The sequence below is a fragment of the Sycon ciliatum genome, chromosome 7 (genome assembly GCF_964019385.1).
Source record: "Sycon ciliatum chromosome 7, ocSycCili1.1, whole genome shotgun sequence".
Classification (NCBI taxonomy): domain Eukaryota; kingdom Metazoa; phylum Porifera; class Calcarea; order Leucosolenida; family Sycettidae; genus Sycon; species Sycon ciliatum.
Window position 1 is genome coordinate 1,465,009 of NC_088649.1, and position 22,007 is coordinate 1,487,015.

Sequence of the window (22,007 nt, forward strand, 5' to 3'; positions counted from 1 at the left end):
GTATGAAGTTTGGATTTCGTTGCGGCACTGATTTGTGCTGAGAAGGATCACGAGTTGCACACTCTGGGGGGTTATGGACTCTTGTCTATATGTGGATGTCTTCGGCATGGAGGATATCATCTTTCCCGGTGAACATGGCGGGAGATGGAATCTATCGCATAAGGAAGCCACACTATGGGTGGAAGAGATGATACGATGCTCAAATTCTAAGCGAGGTGACACAATGCATGTACAGCAAAATCTGTTCACAGATTCTACCACACCACTGATATTGGGGCCTCCGCTGACTACTAACACTATTTCCTATGTGACTTTCGAACGATTACTGTGGGATCTGAGGTGGGCTACAAGCAGCTCGAAATACATTATACCCTTCCCAGATCCGTCGAGACGATTTTTTCATAAAATTGTTATTGTTATTGACAAGGTTAGGGATTCACGAAGTGGATACTGTGGTCACGGCTTCTTCATTAATTCTCATCGATTAATGAATTCTTTCTCGATAAATGTACGGATTTTACTGCAAGGATTGTAGATTTCATAATATTAAGTATTGAACACGATGTCCCAACTAAATAATTACCTATCATTAATTGTTGTTGTTGTTGTTGTTGTTGTTGTTTTTGCTGCTGCTGCTGTCTTTGTTGTTGTTGTTGCTGCTGCTGCTGCGGCTGCTGTTGTTGCTGTTGTTGTTGTTGTTGTTGTTGTTGTTGTTGTTGTTGTTGTTGTTGTTGTTGTTGTTGTTGTTGTTGTTGTTGTTGTTGTTGTTGTTGTTGTTGTTGTTGTTGTTGTTGTTGTTGTTGTTGTTGTTGTTGTTGTTGACATCACCATCGGCATCAGCAGTGCCAGTGCGCATGTCACCACACACAGTGCGCATGTCGTACTTCAAATTTTTGGTAAATATTTTTATACCAGCAATCTCCAATCTCCAAACTGTAGTAGTGACAGTGACAGCGACAGCTCTGGAGATGAGCGCGACGACGATGATTACCTGACGACCGGGAGCCGAATTATTGATTTAGAATGTTTTCAAAATTTAATTGCTGATAGTGCCTGTTGCTCAGCGTGCCATGGCACCCTTACACTATGTGAAGTACGTCGTGAAGGACTGGCTTTAACTCTATTGCTGGCCTGTGACAGCTGCGAGGCTGAAAGCCGTGAAGCTATGTCCAAGAAGACTGGGCACTGCTCGGATGTGAACAGAAAATCGGCTACTGCAATGACATGGATAGGACGTGGGCATCAATCCCTTGTGAAATTCTGCACTGTCATGGATATGCCTGCACCCATGATTGTCTCTGCATACCAGAAGCACACCAAGGTACTAGCATAGGCCAGTAGAGTTGTTGCCACCAGCAGCATGAGCCGTGCAGCTGCGAATGCCATGGAGTTGGTGTCTTCCCCTGATATTGCCGTCACTTACGACGGAACGTGAATGCGACGCGGCTTTACCTCGCTACATGGAGCGTTTCTTGCCATCTCGTGGGATACTGGCAAAGTCATCGACTACGAAGTCCTCTCCCGGCACTGCCAGCAGTGCACAACATTCCAGAGGAAGTTGAGCAAACATGAGACCAGCAAGGAGCAGTATACTGCCAACGTACATGGACATGACAATGACACACAAGATATGGACACCGGTCATGCATTGTGTTTCAACCGATGATAAGCCGTAGCAGCAGTTCTGCCCCCCCCCCCCTCGAGCAGATAGTTGGTGCAAGTGGCAGAGTCATCAAGCTGGTGGCCCTGAATACCAACATAAGAAGAGTCACCGGAGGCAGTCTTCAAAGTCATCAAGCCAGTGTACTTTCGGCTGACTGAGAGGCAACTTCTCGAGAAATGCTTGCGTGGCGCTACTCAGAATCAGAACGAGGGCATCAATGGCCTCATTTGGTAAATTTGTCCAAAGACTGGCTTTTACTCGCCAAGGACTGTCCAGACAGCTGTTTCCATAGCCACTGCTTGCTTCAACGAGAAGAACAAGGCCTTGGAGGAGACTCTTGAAGCGAAGGGCCTGACAGCTGGTCACTACACTCGGCCAGCGCTTTAGAAGTTGGACCGTGAGCAAGCCAAGAATGCAGCCATGAAATCCTCAGATGAAGTGAAGAGTGCAAGGAAGAGGCGAAGGAGAGTGAAGAAGGGTGTGGAGGAGCAGACTGTTGATGACGAAGGTCTCACTTATGAGACTGGGGCCTTCTAAAAAGCAGCTGGCGTGGTGGACACAGATTGTTAATACATGTATTACCGTATTTCCACAAATAGTAGGCCGGTCTACTATTTTTTCAACCTCGTCCTAACCCGGCCTTATAATCGAGGACGGTCTTGTATTCGAGGACGGTCTTTTGTTCTACCAACCCAGTTTGACCCCGGTCTTCTATTTCTCGCCACACAGTTTTACCCCCGTTCTTCCATTTTCTTCTACACAGTTTGAGCACGGTCTTCTATTTTTTCCCACAGTTTGAGCACGGTCTTCAATTTTAAACACAAGAACAAAGACTCGTTTAGTAGGCCCGGTCTTCTAATCGAGGACGGTCTTTTATTTTTTCAATCGGACCCTGCCCCGACCTTATATACGAGGAAGGCGTTGTAAACGAGGACGGCATTTTATTTGCGGAAATACGGTATACCGCAAGTTTTCCCCTTTTTGGCTATTCCCGCAACTCTTAACCAAGCTACTGAGATAACCGTGGCCTGCAGACCCAACAAAGTATACATTTTTGAAATCTGTGAAGCATTAGCTAGCCATTGAACCGAAGTTTCAATGGCTCTTCATATGCTCATGATAGCACAGGTCAAACCTTTTGTTATTTTTTGCTCTTATCGTTCTTTTTTTTTCAATCTCCTGCACTTGCTGGCTTGTTTCGCTGGTGTCCCCTTTCTTTGGTTCAATGTCTTGCCATGTGTGTGTGAGACACTGCAGTGGCACTCATTTTATTGCAAAGGACGCATGGTCTTCTATATCGTGGTTACAGGCGAACCTTTCGGTGGATTTTGCGAACAGATCCGTCACATGTATGCCAACAGTAGATAGATGGCATCTTTGGCTTTATGTTTGCTGTTTCTGAAACGGGTATATCCAAGGAGTAAATGCTGAAAATTTTATAAGAATCTGTTTACCCATTGCTTAGATATGTGTGCTTGCGCGGGACGGTGCCGGAAAGGTGTAGCGTCTCAAAGAGAATTTCCACAGTTTTTGAATAAGCACCAGTGTAGTTGATAGTGCGGGTAGAGGGCAAAATACACTATAACTGGACCAAATCCGTCGAGCATCAGCTACGCCAAAATTGTTCTGTCTTTTGACAAGGTTAGGGAATGTCGTAGTAGATTCCGTGGGCGCAGCTGCATCGTAAAAATACAATTCATTCTGGAATTAAAGGCCAATGTTCGGAAGATAATTCCACGATCGCATTCTTTCAGACATCAGTAGGTTCATGCTTCAGGTTTCCTATGAACGCTTCTCATCGATTGCTGAGTTCCTCCTGAATACCGCAAGGGTTGTACATGTCATGACTTTAGTGTTTAACATTGTGATATTTTAAGTATTGAACACGAGATCCAATATAAGTAGCTTTTCCTTATTACTACGTGAAGTAGAAGTACACCTATCAGGAGTTGTTGTTGTTGTTGTTGTGGTTAGGTAAATTAAATCCTGAACATTCGGTTCAGAAAACAAATGTATTGTCTCTACATTTATTTGGTATTACTCTTCGTCGACGTGTTAACAACGTTACTTTTAAACTGCTCCCCATGTTGTTGCCACTTTTAATACTTTCCGTCGACATTTCTGTTGTTGAGAACTTAACGAATTTCCACTTTGTCACAAGTGTTGTAATTCCATGTTTCTTCATGCTACCTATGTTTTGGTCTTTACAGCTTGACCCATTCCCTGTACAATACTTGAAGAGAATGGTACGAAAACGTTCGTATGCTTTATCTCAAGTGCCTTGTTTGACTGGATGTTTGTATTTGCTTGGAAAGGTGCGAACTGATACTTAGTTTCGTTTAAAATTCCAGACAGACATCAGTACATTTTGTAAATGTGTACACTTCTCAGCGACTTGACAGTCACTGCTGTTTATGGAGTATAGCTGTCCACATCTAACTGTAAGTGTTTCATCAGGAAACTCTGACACGCGCTGCTGCAGAGTGCTCATAACGACTTGGTGCTGAATCCAGGATTATTTCCAGTTCTTTTCGAGCCAGTTTGGCTGGGGTCCACAAAGGCAGTCCTAATGTACAACATGCATCTCTTTCCGCTTGTAGCTGCTCTTTCAGTCTGGTACAAATTTATCAAAGGATCGGCGTCCACTTCAGTATCGCTCCTAGCCTAGCGAAGCTATCTTCAGAGCCTGAGGCACAACGAGAAACCTCTCTCAGGCTTTTCAATGTTCACTTCGCCTCCATGACTCTCTATGTTTTCGGCAAAATCGTTTCCTCCTTGGCCTGGCAAATCCTTGTTGGGAATTTTTGCAACAGCTTTGTTTGGGCGAACGTAGACAGTAAATGACCTGAATATAGACTTGTTACAATTGCTCCATCAAGTGGCCCAGAATCTGCGAAAACCAGGCTTAGGGTGAAATTTCACAAAATGACTTTCCCCATTTTCAGCTTCTACTGGGCATGGGGGTCAGGGAACAAAATATTACAGGTGTGGGTCGACTCATAGTGGTATTAAAAGCATCTCAAACACACCAGGGTATTGTGTTAAAAAATCCAAAAAAAAACACAAAATTGTTATCACAGGAAAGAAATGAAGAGAGATCCACCAGACTGAAGGAAGAGACATGGATGATTTTTGTTTAGGTGACATGACAAGGTAGGCATGTGGGGGCAGGCTTGTTGTGGCCCCTTGGTGCTGCAGGCTGTAGTGGCCATGCACAGTTCTGCATGAATTTTGTTTGCTCCTCACTCAGCACATTCTGGGGCTGAATACATGTACTGGCATGCTCTGGCGCTACACACCACAAGGAAACCCGACTCCAGTTGAGAAGGCACCTTTTGAAGGGTGAATCTAGTACAACTGTTCAGAAACAAGCAATAACACAGCCTTTCAAACTGTTCCACTGTTCATAGTAAGCGCATAGTGTGCTGGCGTGCTGCAGTATCTGCTTGGTGCTGACCAGCAAGTGAAATATCAGCACGCCGTAAAATCCCTTGCAGCTAGCTGTCCAGCGAGGAAAGTCTCGAGTGGGGGCCTCTCGATCTGCTCGCTCATTCGCCTGGCATTCAGTAGCACTTCATCGCCAAGGACTTCAATTCAAAACCGTTTTCACACTGCGCTTCAAGCCATTTTCCTCGTGAATTTGCTGCAAACGTATGAGCTCCGCTGCGCGCGTTCCCTTTGTGTGAGGCCCAGAAACAGCTAGTATCTCTGTACTTCGATTGGCTGGATGGATGTCGTCCATGTTCTCCTCGCTATCGCCATCACGACTCTAACTGGAGACGATTTCTTCACCATATTCCGCAAGCAGCAGCTAGCGCAGAAATTTCGCCATCCCTGAGTGTAGGAAATGGAATCCGTTCGATCAGCTCAAAAACTCTTCGTTGTGACTAGAGCTGTAGCAGGGAATACTCTACCGGAAGCCCTTTGACTTCCCTGACTGCTGAAACCCTTCCTGCCATGACTGCTACTTCTTCAAAGAAGCGAGATTTTCTCTTTGTTTCCACTTCACTGCATGCACTCGATCGTCCACGCGACACAACCTTTTTACAAAACATCATTTTTCTCAAAAAAATGATTTTCACCCTAAGCCTGGTTTTCGCAGATTCTGGGCCATTAGTGCTAATAGCACATTAGAGCTTGCGGTAATGTAGGTTAACACATTGCACAAGCCACCACTTCACACGCGCTCCAGCGGCTTCCAAAGAGCCCGCAGATCCCACGCTATTCATTGATGCATGTCAAGTAACACGTACATGCACGCTGTGGTGGCATGTAACATGCGTACGCCGGAACTCACCTGAACTCGCCAGCCAACCAGCCATATGCGGCTGCAGCACACATCGGAGCTTGAACCCGTAACGCATACACCATACTTCGCGCTGGCCGTATTGCTACTTCATATTTGCTTTGCTTGGGTAGTGAGAAGAACACCGGTTTGTTCCTTTCTCCTTTCTCACTCCCTTTCTCTCTCTTTCACCATGCCACGAGGCTCTGTACGAGGAAGCAGACGTGGACGCGGCCGCGGGTATGCCGTCGAGGTTACCCGTCGCCGCTCGGGTAGGGCTTCGACCTCGCCATACGCGCGGACTGACGGCATGCGCGCCTTCGCGCCTGATGCCTCCGACACACCGTCAGCAGCTAGTTCAGACTTCTGACCCCGCTCCAGGCACCGACGCGTCTATGCAGGACGAGCCCTCATTGCTCTCCCCGGACATCATTTCCTCAGCCGTTATGAAGATGAACGCCCTCCACTCTCTTCTCGAACGTGTGGAACGCCTGGAGAACAGACAGTGCTGAGTCTGATCTGGAAGCCGATCTCTCCCACGCGCGTGCTCCGCACCCGAAAGATCGCTCCCACGCTCCGAGCGTCAAGCTCCGGACCTATCCTGCCCGGAACTTCCAGTTCTATCGGAACCCCGACTTTGCCAGGACCTCCAGTTCTCTCCAAGCCCTCGGTTCTACCCACACCGCCACGTCGCGCGATTGAAAAAATCCAGCGCGGAGAGTTTGTGGAACTTGAGGAACTCTTGCTGGAAAATTTCAGCTCCCAGGGACAGGAGCCAATACAACTGGTTACAGCTGGCGGCGACATGGCTCAGCTCTCGCTCAACCTCAGCGCAAAGCACACGCGCGCGATCAACGACTTCTCGGCTTGGCTGGAGGCCTGGACGATCTACATGGGCATCGTCGTTCTTGCTCGTCCTGACCGAGCTCATGAGCTCGTCTGCTACCAGCACATACTTTGTACTGCGAACCAACAGTTCACGACGTCTGCTGTGCTGAACTATGATCGAGCATTTCGCCAACACCCCGCCAGCATGGCACTGCGCTGCGACGTGATCAATCAGACGCTGTGGAGTATTCGCCTACTCCGCTCTCCCCGTCTGTCATGCAGACGTCTGCTGTGCGGAACTATGATCGAGCATTTCGCCAACACACCGCCAGCATGGCACTGCGCTGCGACGTGATCAATCAGACGCTGTGGAGTATTCGCCTACTCCGCTCTCCCCGTCTGTCATGCAGACGTCTCCTGTGCTGAACTATGATCGAGCATTTCGCCAACACACCGCCAGCATGGCACTGCGCTGGGACGTGATCAATCAGACGCTGTGGAGTATTCGCCTACTCCGCTCTCCCCGTCTGTCATGCACCAAATGCACGCTCCAAAACAGCCGCGACCGCTGCCTGCCCACATGCCGCAGCTCAACACGCGCAGCCCTTTCCATCAGTGGCGGGCAGCACCCGCCAAGTCTGTTTTAACTTCAACCGCGGCAGGCCCTGTTCCCGCACACCCTGCGACCGTCTTTACGCCTGCAGCTCATGTGAAGACAAAGGACATGCCGCCACATCCTGCACCAGCACCACCCGCTTCAGGTGGCAGCGCCCTGCAGATAGCCACGAGAAGACTTCGAAGCCCACTGAGAAAAAGTAAGCCGACTTCCACTCCCCTGAACACTGTCCGCTTTCACACATTACTGCCCTCCTCGGAATTGTGCTGGACACGGTGCGCATGGAAGCCCGTCTCCCAGACGACAAACCGACGGACCTCCGCGAGCTCCTCAGCGAGCTGTCACGCTGCACCCAGACCACGCAACGCAAACTCGATCACTTCCTGGGGAAACTCTCCTTTGCGTCGAGCGTCGTCGTACCAGGCAGAACATTTACGCGGCGCTTATGGGATATCAACAAGAGGTTTAGCCGCGCCAAGCCCTATTTCTGTATCACTCTGACAGGCATTCCAGCAGCTGGCACCATCGGCACAGCAAGCCCCGGACACTGCAATCCGCCTCCCTCTCCTGGACTGATGCAGGAGGTCGCCGACCTGGCAGCCATGGCAATCGCCCCGACAACACGGCGCACGTACGCCACTGGCGAAAGGAAATTTACGCAATTCTGTGCGTTGCAGAGATGGACGCCCATGCCGGCTACAGACACGATGCCCAGCTGCTTCGCAGCACACCTCACACAATCGGTTCAACCACAGACAATTCATGTCTACATGGCCGCAGTACGCAACATGCATCTCGAAGCCGGATTCCGAGATCCAACGATGAATGCATTGCTGCCGCCACGTGTTATGCGAGGCATCAAGAGGACGGCGACTGACCCGGCAATCCAGCGCACTCGCCTCCCAATCACCATTGATTTGCTGCGGAAGCTCCTCAACCAACTCAGCCTGGACCAACGGCGTCACCAGCAGGACAAGGGCATGCTCAAGGCGGCAATGGTGCTCGCCTTCTTCAGATCTCTTCGATGCGCTGAATTCACTGCGCCTCCAGCCGGGTTTGACCCTGCCACTCATGCCACGCGCCAGGATGTGACTCTGGATGTCACTTAAGGACGCACATATATCCGCTTCCACATCAAGCAATCGAAGACGGACCAACTTCGTCAGGGCCATGCAGATAATCGGTAGTACCACTTCACAACCTTGCCCGGTTGCCGCCCTCCTGGCATATTTTACAGTCTGTCCGTCTGACGCCACTGACGCACTCTTCCGCTACCGCCCTGGGAGACCGCTGACCAGGCAGGCACTGACAGAAAAGCTCTGACAGCTTCTCCCACTCACGGGAACACCCAATTCACGCGATTACGCTGGTCATTCGTTCCGCATCGGTGCCGCCACAACTGCAGCCATGGCGGGTACCCCGGACTGGCTAATCAGGGCAATGGGCCGATGGAGAAGCGACAGCGTCTTGCGCTACATCAGGACAACCGACACAGACATGGCGCAGTTGACCCAAAAGCTATCAGAGGTACAAGCGCATCACACAACGCATGGAGGTATGTAAGAACCCGCCACGCGGGCACGCAACTCGCACCCATGCACGTACCCACACGGCTGACCGTTTGGAACAGCACAGCAACTTGCTCTGCTAGGATTGTGCTGACAAACTGCGCTGATAGCAACAACGGTGTCATTCACGTGCATTGCAATGTGTCACAACTTAGCATGGAGGCTGGGCAACCATGGGCCAGCTATCTCCTCTCATCTGGCAATTATCACGGCCTTCGGCCATCACACTCATACTCCCACACTCCTGCCTCCTAACGGGCATTGCACTTCGTGCGTGGGCCGTCCACACTCCGTCCATTTCATGGGCGCCCATCTCATGGGCTGCACTTTGTGCGTGGACATACATACACACTATCATACAGGCCGTCCACACTCCGCCCAGTTCATGGGTGCCCATTCATGGGCTGCACCTCGTGTGCGTGGGCCGTCCACACTCCGTCCATTTCATGGGCGCCCATCTCATGGGCTGCACTTTGTGCGTGGACATACATACACACTATCATACAGGCCGTCCACACTCCGCCCAGTTCATGGGTGCCCATTTCATGGGCTGCACCTCGTGCGTGGACTATCCTACATGATTATCACATGCCAGATTCGGTTGCCCAGCACTCCATGAATCCTCCATATGATGTGTGCTCTCCACTGGTCTGCAATAGCGAGTGCATGCGTGTTAATAGCACATTAGAGCTTGCGGTAATGTAGGTTAACACATTGCACAAGCCACCACTTCACACGCGCTCCAGCGGCTTCCAAAGAGCCCGCAGATCCCACGCTATTCATTGATGCATGTCAAGTAACACGTACATGCACGCTGTGGTGGCATGTAACATGCGTACGCCGGAACTCACCTGAACTCGCCAGCCAACCAGCCATATGCGGCTGCAGCACACATCGGAGCTTGAACCCGTAACGCATACACCATACTTCGCGCTGGCCGTATTGCTACTTCATATTTGCTTTGCTTGGGTAGTGAGAAGAACACCGGTTTGTTCCTTTCTCACCCACCCACCTCTTCCCATCTATGAATAATATTGATATCCTTGATTCAACACAGGTATCATAATTCATACAAGACGAAAATAAATAGGAGTGCTGGGCCAGCTATCTCCTCTCATCTGGCAATTATCACGGCCTTCGGCCATCACACTCATACTCCCACACTCCTGCCTCCTAACGGGCATTGCACTTCGTGCGTGGGCCGTCCACACTCCGTCCATTTCATGGGCGCCCATCTCATGGGCTGCACTTTGTGCGTGGACATACATACACACTATCATACAGGCCGTCCACACTCCGCCCAGTTCATGGGTGCCCATTCATGGGCTGCACCTCGTGTGCGTGGGCCGTCCACACTCCGTCCATTTCATGGGCGCCCATCTCATGGGCTGCACTTTGTGCGTGGACATACATACACACTATCATACAGGCCGTCCACACTCCGCCCAGTTCATGGGTGCCCATTTCATGGGCTGCACCTCGTGCGTGGACTATCCTACATGATTATCACATGCCAGATTCGGTTGCCCAGCACTCCATGAATCCTCCATATGATGTGTGCTCTCCACTGGTCTGCAATAGCGAGTGCATGCGTGTTAAATGGTGTTATGTGTTTACACCAAGAGATCCACGATCCAAGAACCCGGTAACACGAGGAGGGTTGCACCCGGCTCATGAGTATAGCCAATTGTCCAGACCCAGTCACCCTGTGTTTCCCAGGATCGTCCAACAGCATCGAACTGGTAAAAACCCACAAACACCTAGGCGTACGTATTGACTCTGCACTTTCCTGGTCAGAGCAAGTTAATGATGTTTGTCGTCGCACTACCTCCGCCCTTGGAGCACTCACTTCCCACTGTTCCCACCTCCCTCATAGTTTTGAAATACTTTTCTACCGTTGCTATATTTTGGCTCTGTTTGACTACGCCGACACAGCATGTTTGTTTGTTTGTATACTTTATTTGAATTCGCAAATCCAAACGAGCACAAATGCTCAATGACAAGGCAGCGAATATGTTATTATGTTACAGGGAAGGAGGGTTGGGGAGAAAATAAGGAGAAAAAGAGAGAATGGTATATATCTCAATGAAGAGCGAAGCGTTATCAAACTACAAGTAAGCCAGCGAACGATAAGTCGATAGTTCTGTAACCCGCCTAATAAACTAAGTACTTTTTTTTCAGGCGTGCAGTGGACTGTCATTAAAACAGAAACAGAAAAATAATAATAAGGCACCCATTTTGTTTGTCCAGGGGATGGCCCACGCCTGGTAAAGAGAATAAATAGAGAAAATAAAATAAAATAAAAAAATAAAATAAAATAAAAAACAAACAAAGTACTAACAGTTACTGCTAACGAGAGTACTTGCTACTAACATCGGGAGGATGAAAGGCCCAACCCTGCCCTGCCAGTTACGGACTTGCGGGGGGTCGCCATGGCAAATAATAATGGTAAACAGTGAAAATCTATCACAGACAGGAAGCTGTCTCAGGGCAAGTCTAAGGGCCGATTCCCACTACGGTACCGTGAGTGCCGTGCCGACGATTTGGGTAGGTCACGTGTACCCCACGGTACGAGCTTGAAGCTGAGAGTGATTTACACCTGCGCACTGTCTTTCCGTGCATTCCGTCGGCAGGCCAGATCGCCATTTTTACCAACTAAATTATTTCTGACTTTGGTCTGGAGGGAAAATAGCGGGGGAGATGATTGGAGAAAGCTCAAAAATCAACCAATCCAAAAGCCAAAAGCCAAGAAAACACTTCGTACCACAAATACAAAAGAAAGAAAAAACTTCCTATTACTAGTATCAGGAAGTAGTAAAATACCTACTACACACTGTATTCGACCTCACGGAATACCACGGCATGCCATTTCCACCCCCCAGAGACCCTCGGCACCGGAATGTCCACGGCGCGGTACGGCATGACCCACGGAATGAACTCGCGCCAAAACTGCCCCTCACGTGAGCAAATCACCATGGGTACTCACGGCACGGCACTCACGGTACCGTAGTGGGAATCGGCCCTAATCATAACATCAGGAAGATCGGAGGGTATACGGTACGACTGCAGCTTTGAAGCTGCTGAGAGACGACAGTACTCTGACTGCATCCGGTAGGACGTTCCAAAGGGCACTACCTCGGGAGGCAGGGCGAGATCGCCCGGCGCGGGTTCGCGTAGCTGGTAGACGGAGCCCCAGGGCGAGATCCAGGCGCGTCCTACGATCCGCGCAGCGTACGAAGAGCTCCTGGAGAAATGGACTCGCACTGGCGTGTATGCACCTCCAGACAAAGACCAGGACCTTCTGCCGATGTACTTCTCCAATCCTGAACACCTGCATGCGTTCCAGGAGATCACTGGCACGAGAGAACCCCGGCCGGCCATAAACTGCTCTTGCCCCACGGTTTTGTGCTACTTGGAGCCGGTCGGTCTGGGCCTGTGTGAGACCTGGGCTAAACGCAACGGACCCATACAGTAGATCCGGCATGATAGCTGCCTTGAAGAACAGCACACGGCTAGCAAGTGTTAGCGACTTTCGTGCAGCATGGTGTGGTCTAAATTCAACTTTGTCCACAACACTTGAAACGCATCATAAAAAGATAATCAAACGGTTATTTGAACTGCCTCAGTTATTCAGCAGTGCACAATTATATTCTCGGACTGCCTCATCCCCGCTCTGTGAGCGCTGCCAAGTCCACTTATGTACCCTTGCTCATAGAATTTATCTCAAACGAATCCTGATATGAAAAGGAAAACAGTCTGGGACCAACTCTGGGACCAACTAGTATTCAGGCCATCTGGAGTCGTAATTCATACTCATCACCCTGATAAGCCAGAGCGTCTTGCCAAACGAACCTATGCTGGGACCATCCTATGGAACCAGCTCCCCGCTGCGGTCAGGCAAGAAAGAAAACGCAATCGATTTAAGTCAATGGCTCTTGCCTTTTTGCTTACCAGATAAATAAGCCGTTTTACAAAGGCTGTATGCACTGCTCTTTACGTTATTTTCTCCCTATGCAAGTCGCAACTCCTGTTTTGATTTGTTTTTCTTCTCTCTTTTTCTTTCCCTACTAGTTGCTGTTACACTCACTGATCCTTATGCACAGATATACAGCATCCCTCACTGGTGGGACCATTGTTATTAGGCTAGGGCCTGTTTTGGACTTCCCACCCTAAATAAAGAATACAAACCGACAACAAAAAACCTAAGTACTATCTATGCAACTATTATTATATCTGCGTATTGTTATTGATATTATTATCCGACAAACACGCACAACACACAACAAACACTGTATCGTAATCACACACTCGTAAATGATGTTATCACAACGACACTCGTAAATGATGTTATCACAACGACACTCACTCTATTTCAGGCGTAAGCTGTTTCTTCAGTTAGAATGTTGCCTGCTGATGGTCGGGCTGGCAGTCGGTCACGTACCATTCGCAGGGCTGCTTCCAAATAAATCGTGAACAGTACCGGTGACAATCCGTCGCCCTGGGAGACTCCCCGAGCTGTCTCAAAAAGTGCGGACTGTGCTTAGTTCACGCGAACTGTCAGGGCTGTGCCAGATAGCCTTTACCTAACCAGTCGTAAACCATCCGCGTCTCCAATTTTCTCTTGCTACATGACACCAAGCAGCTTTGTGCGGTTTACTGTCAGTGTCAAAAGCCTTGCTCAGGTCCAACCCTAGCACGTAGATAGTGGTGTTGAAGCGTTCAACAGTTGATGCCAGGATCCGTTTGCAAAACACAATGTCTGCAAAGGCTACTACCGTGGTAAAAAGACGGGTGAAATGTAGAAACCAAGTGCCAGCCAATAAAATAATGTTGAGGACTAGCGTCACATCTGAAACCTTCTACAAGTAGTATGAGACTGTGTGTGTGTGTGGAGAAGTGTGTGTGTGTGTTTTGAGTGTGCGTGTATGTGTTTCACCATATACACCCCGCACATTGAGGTGTGCGCGTGACCTTCGGAGTTGGCACAGAGGTGGATAGCACTGAACGTAAGTTTTACTGCAGCAAACACAACTATCCCTAGCGTTAAGTCAATCACGAAGCGAGAGAGAGGTATACAGAGTATGCTCCACTAAATAATTACCCTTTACCCTCACACCACAGAAGAGATGAGCCAGTGGGGTGTCGCAAGCTTATATTGAACGTGAGCACGACATGATTATTGTGATCATGATGACAAATAACATAGTTCGCGTGAAATGATCGGACTGGGCCGTCTAAGGCCGCCCATCTGTAACATAGTATGATAGGAACAAATAACGCCATCTATCGGCTATGAAAGAGCGTTTGAAAGACGACCCATGGGGTCATGTAACAATCATAAAGGCTGGGTGTACCAGTACATTGCTATGGCAACTGCATGACCACTAAGTACTCGGTAGTACCCACAAGTATATTAATTGCATTGTCTGCGGCAGCCGATGGATGTGCACCATGCGGATTTCGTGCCCATCGGCCGAGCCCGTGCCTCCCCTCCGTCCGGTAGGCGTGGGCGTTTGGCAAACAAAATTGCGTGGCGAGCACTCGCAGCAAAACAGACAACTGGCAAAATTACACCAGCCAGCAGTAGATGAGCCGTCTACGGATGCATCCGCCAGGCGAAGGGTGGCTCATACGGGATGTCGTACGCGAGTGCGACCCAAATGCGGAACTCTGCAAGAGTGCGTGCTTGCGCAAGTCGGCTGCGGCGGCACGGCGGAGTGCGTATGGTCACCTAAAGTCATCTTGCGGGAATATTCCCCTGCGGGGGCGCGGCCCGTGGTGTGCTGGTTAACTACGGTTTGCGCAACGCAAACCAACATTTAACCCTCACACCACAGAAGAGATGAGCCAGTGGGGTGTCGCAAGCTTATATTGAACGTGAACACGACATGATTATTGTGATCATGATGACAAATAACATAGTTCGCGTGAAATGATCGGACTGGGCCGTCTAAGGCCGCCCATCTGTAACATAGTATGATAGGAACAAATAACGCCATCTATCGGCTATGAAAGAGCGTTTGAAAGACGACCCATGGGGTCATGTAACAATCATAAAGGCTGGGTGTACCAGTACATTGCTATGGCAACTGCATGACCACTAAGTACTCGGTAGTACCCACAAGTATATTAATTGTATTGTCTGCGGCAGCCGATGGATGTGCACCATGCGGATTTCGTGCCCATCGGCCGAGCCCGTGCCTCCAAGAAAAGGGGGGCGTGCGGTGCTTGCGACCCGTGGCTCAGTAACGCCGCGGCATGCCTGCAGGCCTGCGAACGTACGTGCGGTAAGCTCCGCTGGACCACCGCCCGGCTGCCATCAAGGCATACTCCGGGGCACCTTGGTTCGCCATGTGCGTTGCGCCACCTGCACGGAGGGAGTGGCTACTGTAGCTGGGGCCCAGAACCCTGCGCAACACTACCTTGATGTCATTGGGCGTGAGCCATCGTCCATTGCCGAACTTGAAGAGAGGTTGTTCGTCACTACCCCATGCGCATGATCTGACGTATGCCTCGAGGGCCAGGACGGGGCATATTTGCGGGTCTGCATGGCGATGCAGCACAACCTCGCCACCGCTTGTCAGCTGCGATGTCTTCGTGCGTTGAAGCCGTAAGCTGGCTGTGGCCTGAGAGAGCACGAGGTGAGCGCGCCTGAGAGTTTTCAGGGTACCCGACCCTGCTGGCGACGGGGACGTGTACTCGCTACCTCGCAGCAGACCATGGAATGCTGTCGTCAATGCGGCCCATAGCATGAGCGTGTCGCCAGGGCTATAAGCGGAACGCTGCAGGAAAAGATGTAGTGCCTTGAGTTGTACGGCGGTGATAGCCTGTCTCCGAGGCTGGGCAGTTGCGTGCCGTGGGAGCGATGCGCGTTCTCTCTCCAGGCCTTTCACCAGAGCGGTGAGCCGGCTTGATGCAAGGACTTCGACAGGTCCTCCCCTGCAGAGGAGGTTGTATCTGACTGCGGCCAGGTATACTTTCAAAGTGCCGGCAATGACAGAATGCGACATGGAAGCGGCAAATAGCAGGATGTCATCGTGACGCGGTGACAGCGGGTCGCGGTGAATCTGTTGCCTGAACTTGCGGAATGCGGGCCAGCCCGGGGCATATGTGCGTTGCGTGGCTGCAGCCACTGAATTGGATATGAGTTGTTCGGCTCGTGCGGAAAGTGCGGCGGCTGGCGAGCCTGGCAGAGAGGACACAGGAGAAGAGATAGCGCGCCACATGCATCCACCAGTGACCGCGTATAGCAGCGCACATGCCCACATGCGCGCACATAAACACACGCATATACACAAACATGCGCACATCCATCACCACCTGCCCTAGACAGCGGCTAGGAAGCGAGCGAGAAACACGATAGCTAGCCCTGCGTGCTGACTGGGGCCAGCGGTACGTTGCGGAGGAAGCGACTGCGGTGGCCCTCCTGCGGGAGGTTGCTTTTCTGCGGATAGATGAGCGATCTGGGCTGGCGAGCCATCATGTGAGCGGTTGCATGCGGCAACGGCCAGCGAGCCTGGAATCAACACAACAAAGGACAAAGAAATTCAGTCAGTGCGAGTGACCCTGCTTCGTACGACCCACCCCCATGAGCGCAGTCATGATCCTAGGTGTAACGGGGCTCTCTGACCGGCGGAGGCCTACTGCCATGAGGCGTGCGGATTTTGCTTGCGGCTTGCCTATTTGATTCCCAATCTAGATGTGTCTATTGCGGTGGTCTCCCTAGGCAGCGGCGGGACCGAACTGCTCCCAAAGAAAGTGCAGGCGTCTAGGGGACCTGATTCAGTCCCTAAGCACACCGGGCGGCAAATCTAGAGGACTTGACTCGGTCCATAAGCACACAGGGATGCGATTCTAAAGGACTTGACAATCCGTAAGCACACAGGGTTGAGGCAGAAATTATAGGCAGTAACACCCCGGCGAGGGCTTAACAACTAGTGCAGAGGTGCAACGGGTGGGGCGTGGCAGTAGGCTGTGCGAGCAGGGATACACAGCGGAAAAAGTAAAGGAAACAAAAGAAAACACGGGGGCAGAAGCATAGTTCTGTGGTCTCAGGAGCAGAGCGTCCAATCTCGGTAACGGCGGACCTTGGATGGCGACTTCCTCACGCTGCGGCGTGGATGTTTGCGAGTGACGACGGACTGAGGTCGGCCCCGGGCGCCAAGAGGCGGAACCGTGGGAACTGAGCGCGGGATAGGGCATCTGCGATACCGTTGTCCACTCCGGCGATGTGGCGGATAAGCAGACAGAAGTTGTGGCGAGCGGCCGTCTGGAGGGTGCTGCGTATGAGCGCCACGACTCCTGGGTGCCGGCAGGTGCCCGACTCCCAGGCAGCGCACACGGAAGCGTTGTCGCAGTGGAGCAGGATCTTCTTCTGCGTCCAAAGCGGTCCCCACAGCTGGCAGGCGAGGGAGATTGGCCACATCTCCCTCCACATGATGGAGGTGTATGGCGGCGTCTGTTGCGTTGCGGACCATGCGCCGGCGAACCAGCGACCTTGAAAGAAGCCACCGAAGCCTAGGCCGGATGCGTCCGTGAACAACTCAAGGTCCGGTGACCTAGACCACTCTGGGTCGCGCATAAGGGCTTTGCTGTTCCAGACGGGAAGGAATTCCTGCCACCACCGGATATCGGCTAGGGCATCGCTGCTCAGGTGGACGATGGGCGATGAGCTGTGAGTGGAAGTGCATGCATCAATGAGCCGTCTAGTAAAGGTGCGTCCAGCTGGAACAACCTTTGCTGCGAAAGACAGGTGGCCCACTAGAGATTGGAGTTCCCGCCGTGAGGCGGTGTGGCGGGTGGACCATGACTGCAGCAGATGTTGCAGCGCGCGGAGCTTGTCAGTGGGAAGGCGGAGTTCCCCGGTGGCCGAGTCAATCTCGATGCCCAACACGGTGACGCACGTGGATGGACCCACCACCTTGTCGGTGCCAACTGCAGTGGGGACACCCAGGTTGTCGAACACCTGAAGGATCGTGGCCTTGTGGACTGCGGCTGTTGACGATGGCACCACAGTGGCTGGTGGTGATACCGAAACAAAGTCGTCGAGGTAGTGCTCGAGTGCGGGTATGCTGTACTTGTGGCGTAGGATCCACTCAAGCGCGTCTGCTAGGCGGTTAAACAAGCTAGGGGCGGACCGCAGACCGAACGGCAAGACTGTGTCGAAGTAATACTTCGATCTTCACTGCATGCCAAGCAGTAGCCAGTCGTCGGGGTGTACTGGACAGAGCCGAAACGCGTGCTTCAGGTCCACCTTGGTTATTAGTGCGCAGGGGCCTGTTCTGCAAACATGATCGGCAATGCAGTCGATCGTAATCAGTTTGAAGCAGTATTGGTCAGGGTCAATGAACGTGTTCACGCTGTTCCCCTGCGGGGCGGAGAGGTGCATGATCAACCGGTGCCCGCCTGATTTTTTCGGGACCACGCCGACTCCTGATGTGCGGAGGCAGGCGAATGGCGGAGCTGTGAAGGGACCGGCCGTATGGCCCCGCTAGCATTCAGTTGCGAGATATTGGTCAACGACTTCGGGGTGAGCTGTTGCAGAGGACAGATTAGCACTATGAACAGAAACATTACGAGGCCCGGTAAAACCAATGCAAAAGCCAAAACGCAAGTTATTAATCAAAGCAAGAACAAAAGCGGGGTCGGGGTGCGTGCGCAATTCATCATGCAATACATCAATGTGGATGGGTGTGTGCGGTGCAATATTATAAATAAGACTATTAAGAGAGGATACTGCCGGGGCTGCCTTCGCGGCATCGCTATTTCTTGGCTGGGCAGGCGGAAGCTGGGTGCTCTCCCGAGCAAAACATGCATGCGTGGCGAAACTTGCACGAGCCTACGCAGGTGCCGTAGTTGTAACGGCGGCAGGTCTCGTTTGGTTTTGCGCTGGAGCTGACACCTTGCTCCTTTGGCCTGCTCCGAAAGGGCTGCGTTGTGCAGGAGGCGGTCAGGTGCACCAGCCTCTTGCAGTTGTTGCAAAAGGGGAGTGCCTGCCCGGTAAAGCAGGTCGTGTAGAGCTCAGTGTCCAGGTCTGCCAGTGACCGGGACAAATCTTTCGACAGCGCCTGCCGCGCCCTGGTGTCGAATTCTACAACTGCTGCGAAGCGGTACTTGCCGGCGGCCTGGATGATTCGGAGTTGGTGAATCATCAGGGCTTCGGCGCATAGGTGATGTTCGCCTATGGCAATCAGGCTGAAAATGGACCACGCCTCGATCCACGTGGCCAAGTTTTCAATTTTCCGTTTTGGAGCGGCGCAGACTGCCAGTGCCCCGTCGTCATCTACCCGGAATCTCTTGGGGGTTGGTTTGGCGGCTGGTCCCGGCTTTGGGGCCAGCAGACAAGCAATATCGACATACTCGATCCGTTTTATTTTGTCAATGGCTTCTGGGGCCACATGCGCCATACAAGCGGGGGTGTGGTTGTGGTGCGTTACATCTGGGAACATACCGTTTGCTCCAGTCTCGGAGTCAGCCGCGTGGTGTCCAGCCGGCGGGCTGTTGCCGAGTGCTGCTGCAACGCTGGCAGCCACAATCTCGGCGATGGAGTCCCTCTGGGCTGCTGAGAAAGCCATACTAAAGTTCTAAATGTTGAGGAATAGAAAACAAAATTGCGTGGCGAGCACTCGCAGCAAAACAGACAACTGGCAAAATTACACCAGCCAGCAGTAGATGAGCCGTCTACGGATGCATCCGCCAGGCGAAGGGTGGCTCATACGGGATGTCGTACGCGAGTGCGACCCGAATGCGGAACTCTGCAAGAGTGCGTGCTTGCGCAAGTCGGCTGCGGTGGCACGGCGGAGTGCGTATGGTCACCTAAAGTCATCTTGCGGGAATATTCCCCTGCGGGGGCGCGGCCCGTGGCGTGCTGGTTAACTACGGTTTGCGCAACGCAAACCAACATATTACAATGTGTTCTACCGTGGTAACAAAGACAGGTGAAAGGTAGAAACCAAGTGCCAGCCAATAATAATGTTGCAGACTGGCTTCACATCTGAACCCTTCTACAGGTAGTATGAGACAGTGTGTGTGTGTGTGTGGATAAGTATGGGGATGGTTTGAGTGTGCGTGCGTGTTTTTCACCATATGCACCCCGCGCCTTGAGGTGTGTCTGTGTGAGTGTAAGTGTGTGTGTGACCTTCCGAGTTCGCACTGAGGTGGATAGCACTGAACGTAAGTTTTATTGCAGCAAATATTTATACAACAATCTCTTTTCTTTTTTACATTATGGTAAATTCACAGCATGCTGAGAAAACCATTTTATAACACCTTATGTCAATTACAGCGCTGACCAAAGCAGGAGGTTGCACAAGGTCAAAACGCGTAGGAGGTGCGAGGTTGGATTTCGCACCCAATGCATTTAAAGAGGATTTAGACCATTTTGGGGTAAGAACCATTGTTGTTGATACCGCGGGTAGAGGAACAGTTCAAGATGACTTCGAAGCATTCCATCGTTCAACTGGAACAATTTGTAATACTCGTGGCTTCTTTTGATCTCCCACAGCTCTCCGGCAGTGAAGATGTTTACGTTTTGAGCAGGAATCCTAATATGAAAAGGAAAACAGTGTGGGGCCAACCATTATTCAGGCCATCTGGAGTCGTTATTCATACTCATCACCCTGATAAGCCAGAGCGCCGTAAGATTGAGGGTCCAAATCTTCATAAAGTACTTCGTTCCTGCCCACTTTATCGTAAGGAATGGGTGACTGATGACCGATGGCATAATCCTGCAATTCGTCTCGAATTCAAGTTTGCTTCCCAATTCCTGCCAGGGACCTACCTAAAGTATGTTTTCGTCTTTTGTTTCGACACCTTCCATGATGATGCTGGCGTATGTCATTGGATAATTGACACTCTATATGTGGATGTCTTCGGTCTGGAGGATATCATCTTTCCCGGTGAAGATGGCGGGAAATGGAATCTATCGCATAAGGAAGCCACACTGTGGGTGGAGGAGATGGTGCTATGCTCAAATTCTAAGCGAGTGGACACAATGCAGGTCGGGAAAAATCTATTCACAGATTCTCCTATGCCACTAATATGGGGGCCTCCGCTGAGTGCTCATAAAAATATTTCCAATGTGGCTTTCGAGGGATTCCTGTCGGATCTGAGGTGGGCTATAAGCGGGACGGACTACACTATAACCGGACCAGATCCGTCGGGTTTGGGTTTTTTTTTAATTGTCATGTCTATTGACAAGGTGAGGGATTCTCGAAGTATATACTGTGGTCATGGCTGCATCATAAATATAGTATTTAATCTGGAAGTCCAGGCCAATGTTCGGAAGATAATTCTAAAATATTGTTCTTTTAGACATCAGTATGCGCATGCTACATGTTTCCTATGAACGCTTCTCATCGATTAATGAGTTCTTCCCGATTACTGCAAGGATTGTACATGTCTTGACTTAAGTGTATAACATCATGATATTAAGTATTGAACACGAGATCAAAGCTAAATAGCTTGTGCTTTTTAATAGAAGTACACCTATTATTAGTTGTTGTTGTTGTTGTTGTTGTTGTTGTTGTTGTTGTTGTTGTTGTTGCTGTTGTTGTTGTTGTTGTTGTTGTTGTTGTTGTTGTTGTTGTTGTTGTTGTTGTTGTTGTTGTTGTTGTTGTTGTTGTTGTTGTTGTTGTTGTTGTTGTTGTTGTTGTTGTTGTTGTTGTTGTTGTTGTTGTTGTTGTTGTTGTCGTTGTCGTTGTCGTTGTTGTTGTTGTTGTTGTTGTTGTTGTTGTTGTTGTTGTTGTTGTTGTTGTTGTTGTTGTTGTTGTTGTTGTTGTTGTTGTTGTTGTTGTTGTTGCTGTTGCTGCTGCTGCTGTTGTTGTTGTTGTTGTTGTTGTTGTTGTTGTTGTTGTTGGTGTTGGTGTTGGTGTTGGTGTTGGTGTTGGTGTTGGTGTTGGTGTTGGTGTTGTTGTTGTTGTCGTTGTCGTTGTCGTTGTTGGTGTTGGTGTTGGTGTTGGTGTTGGTGTTGGTGTTGGTGTTGGTGTTGGTGTTGGTGTTGGTGTTGGTGTTGGTGTTGGTGTTGTTGCTGTTGTTGTTGTTGTTGTT

General features: G+C 50.6%; 1 protein-coding gene across 1 annotated transcript; it reads right to left on the bottom strand.

Moving 5' to 3' along the window:
- Window positions 1–15,202: 15,202 nt before the first annotated feature.
- LOC135821282 (uncharacterized) lies at window positions 15,203–15,970 on the bottom strand. Its single transcript, XM_065334337.1, has one exon. It carries the CDS (start codon window positions 15,968–15,970, stop codon window positions 15,203–15,205), a length of 768 nt encoding a protein of 255 aa, XP_065190409.1.
- Between the last annotated feature and the right edge of the window lie 6,037 nt (window positions 15,971–22,007).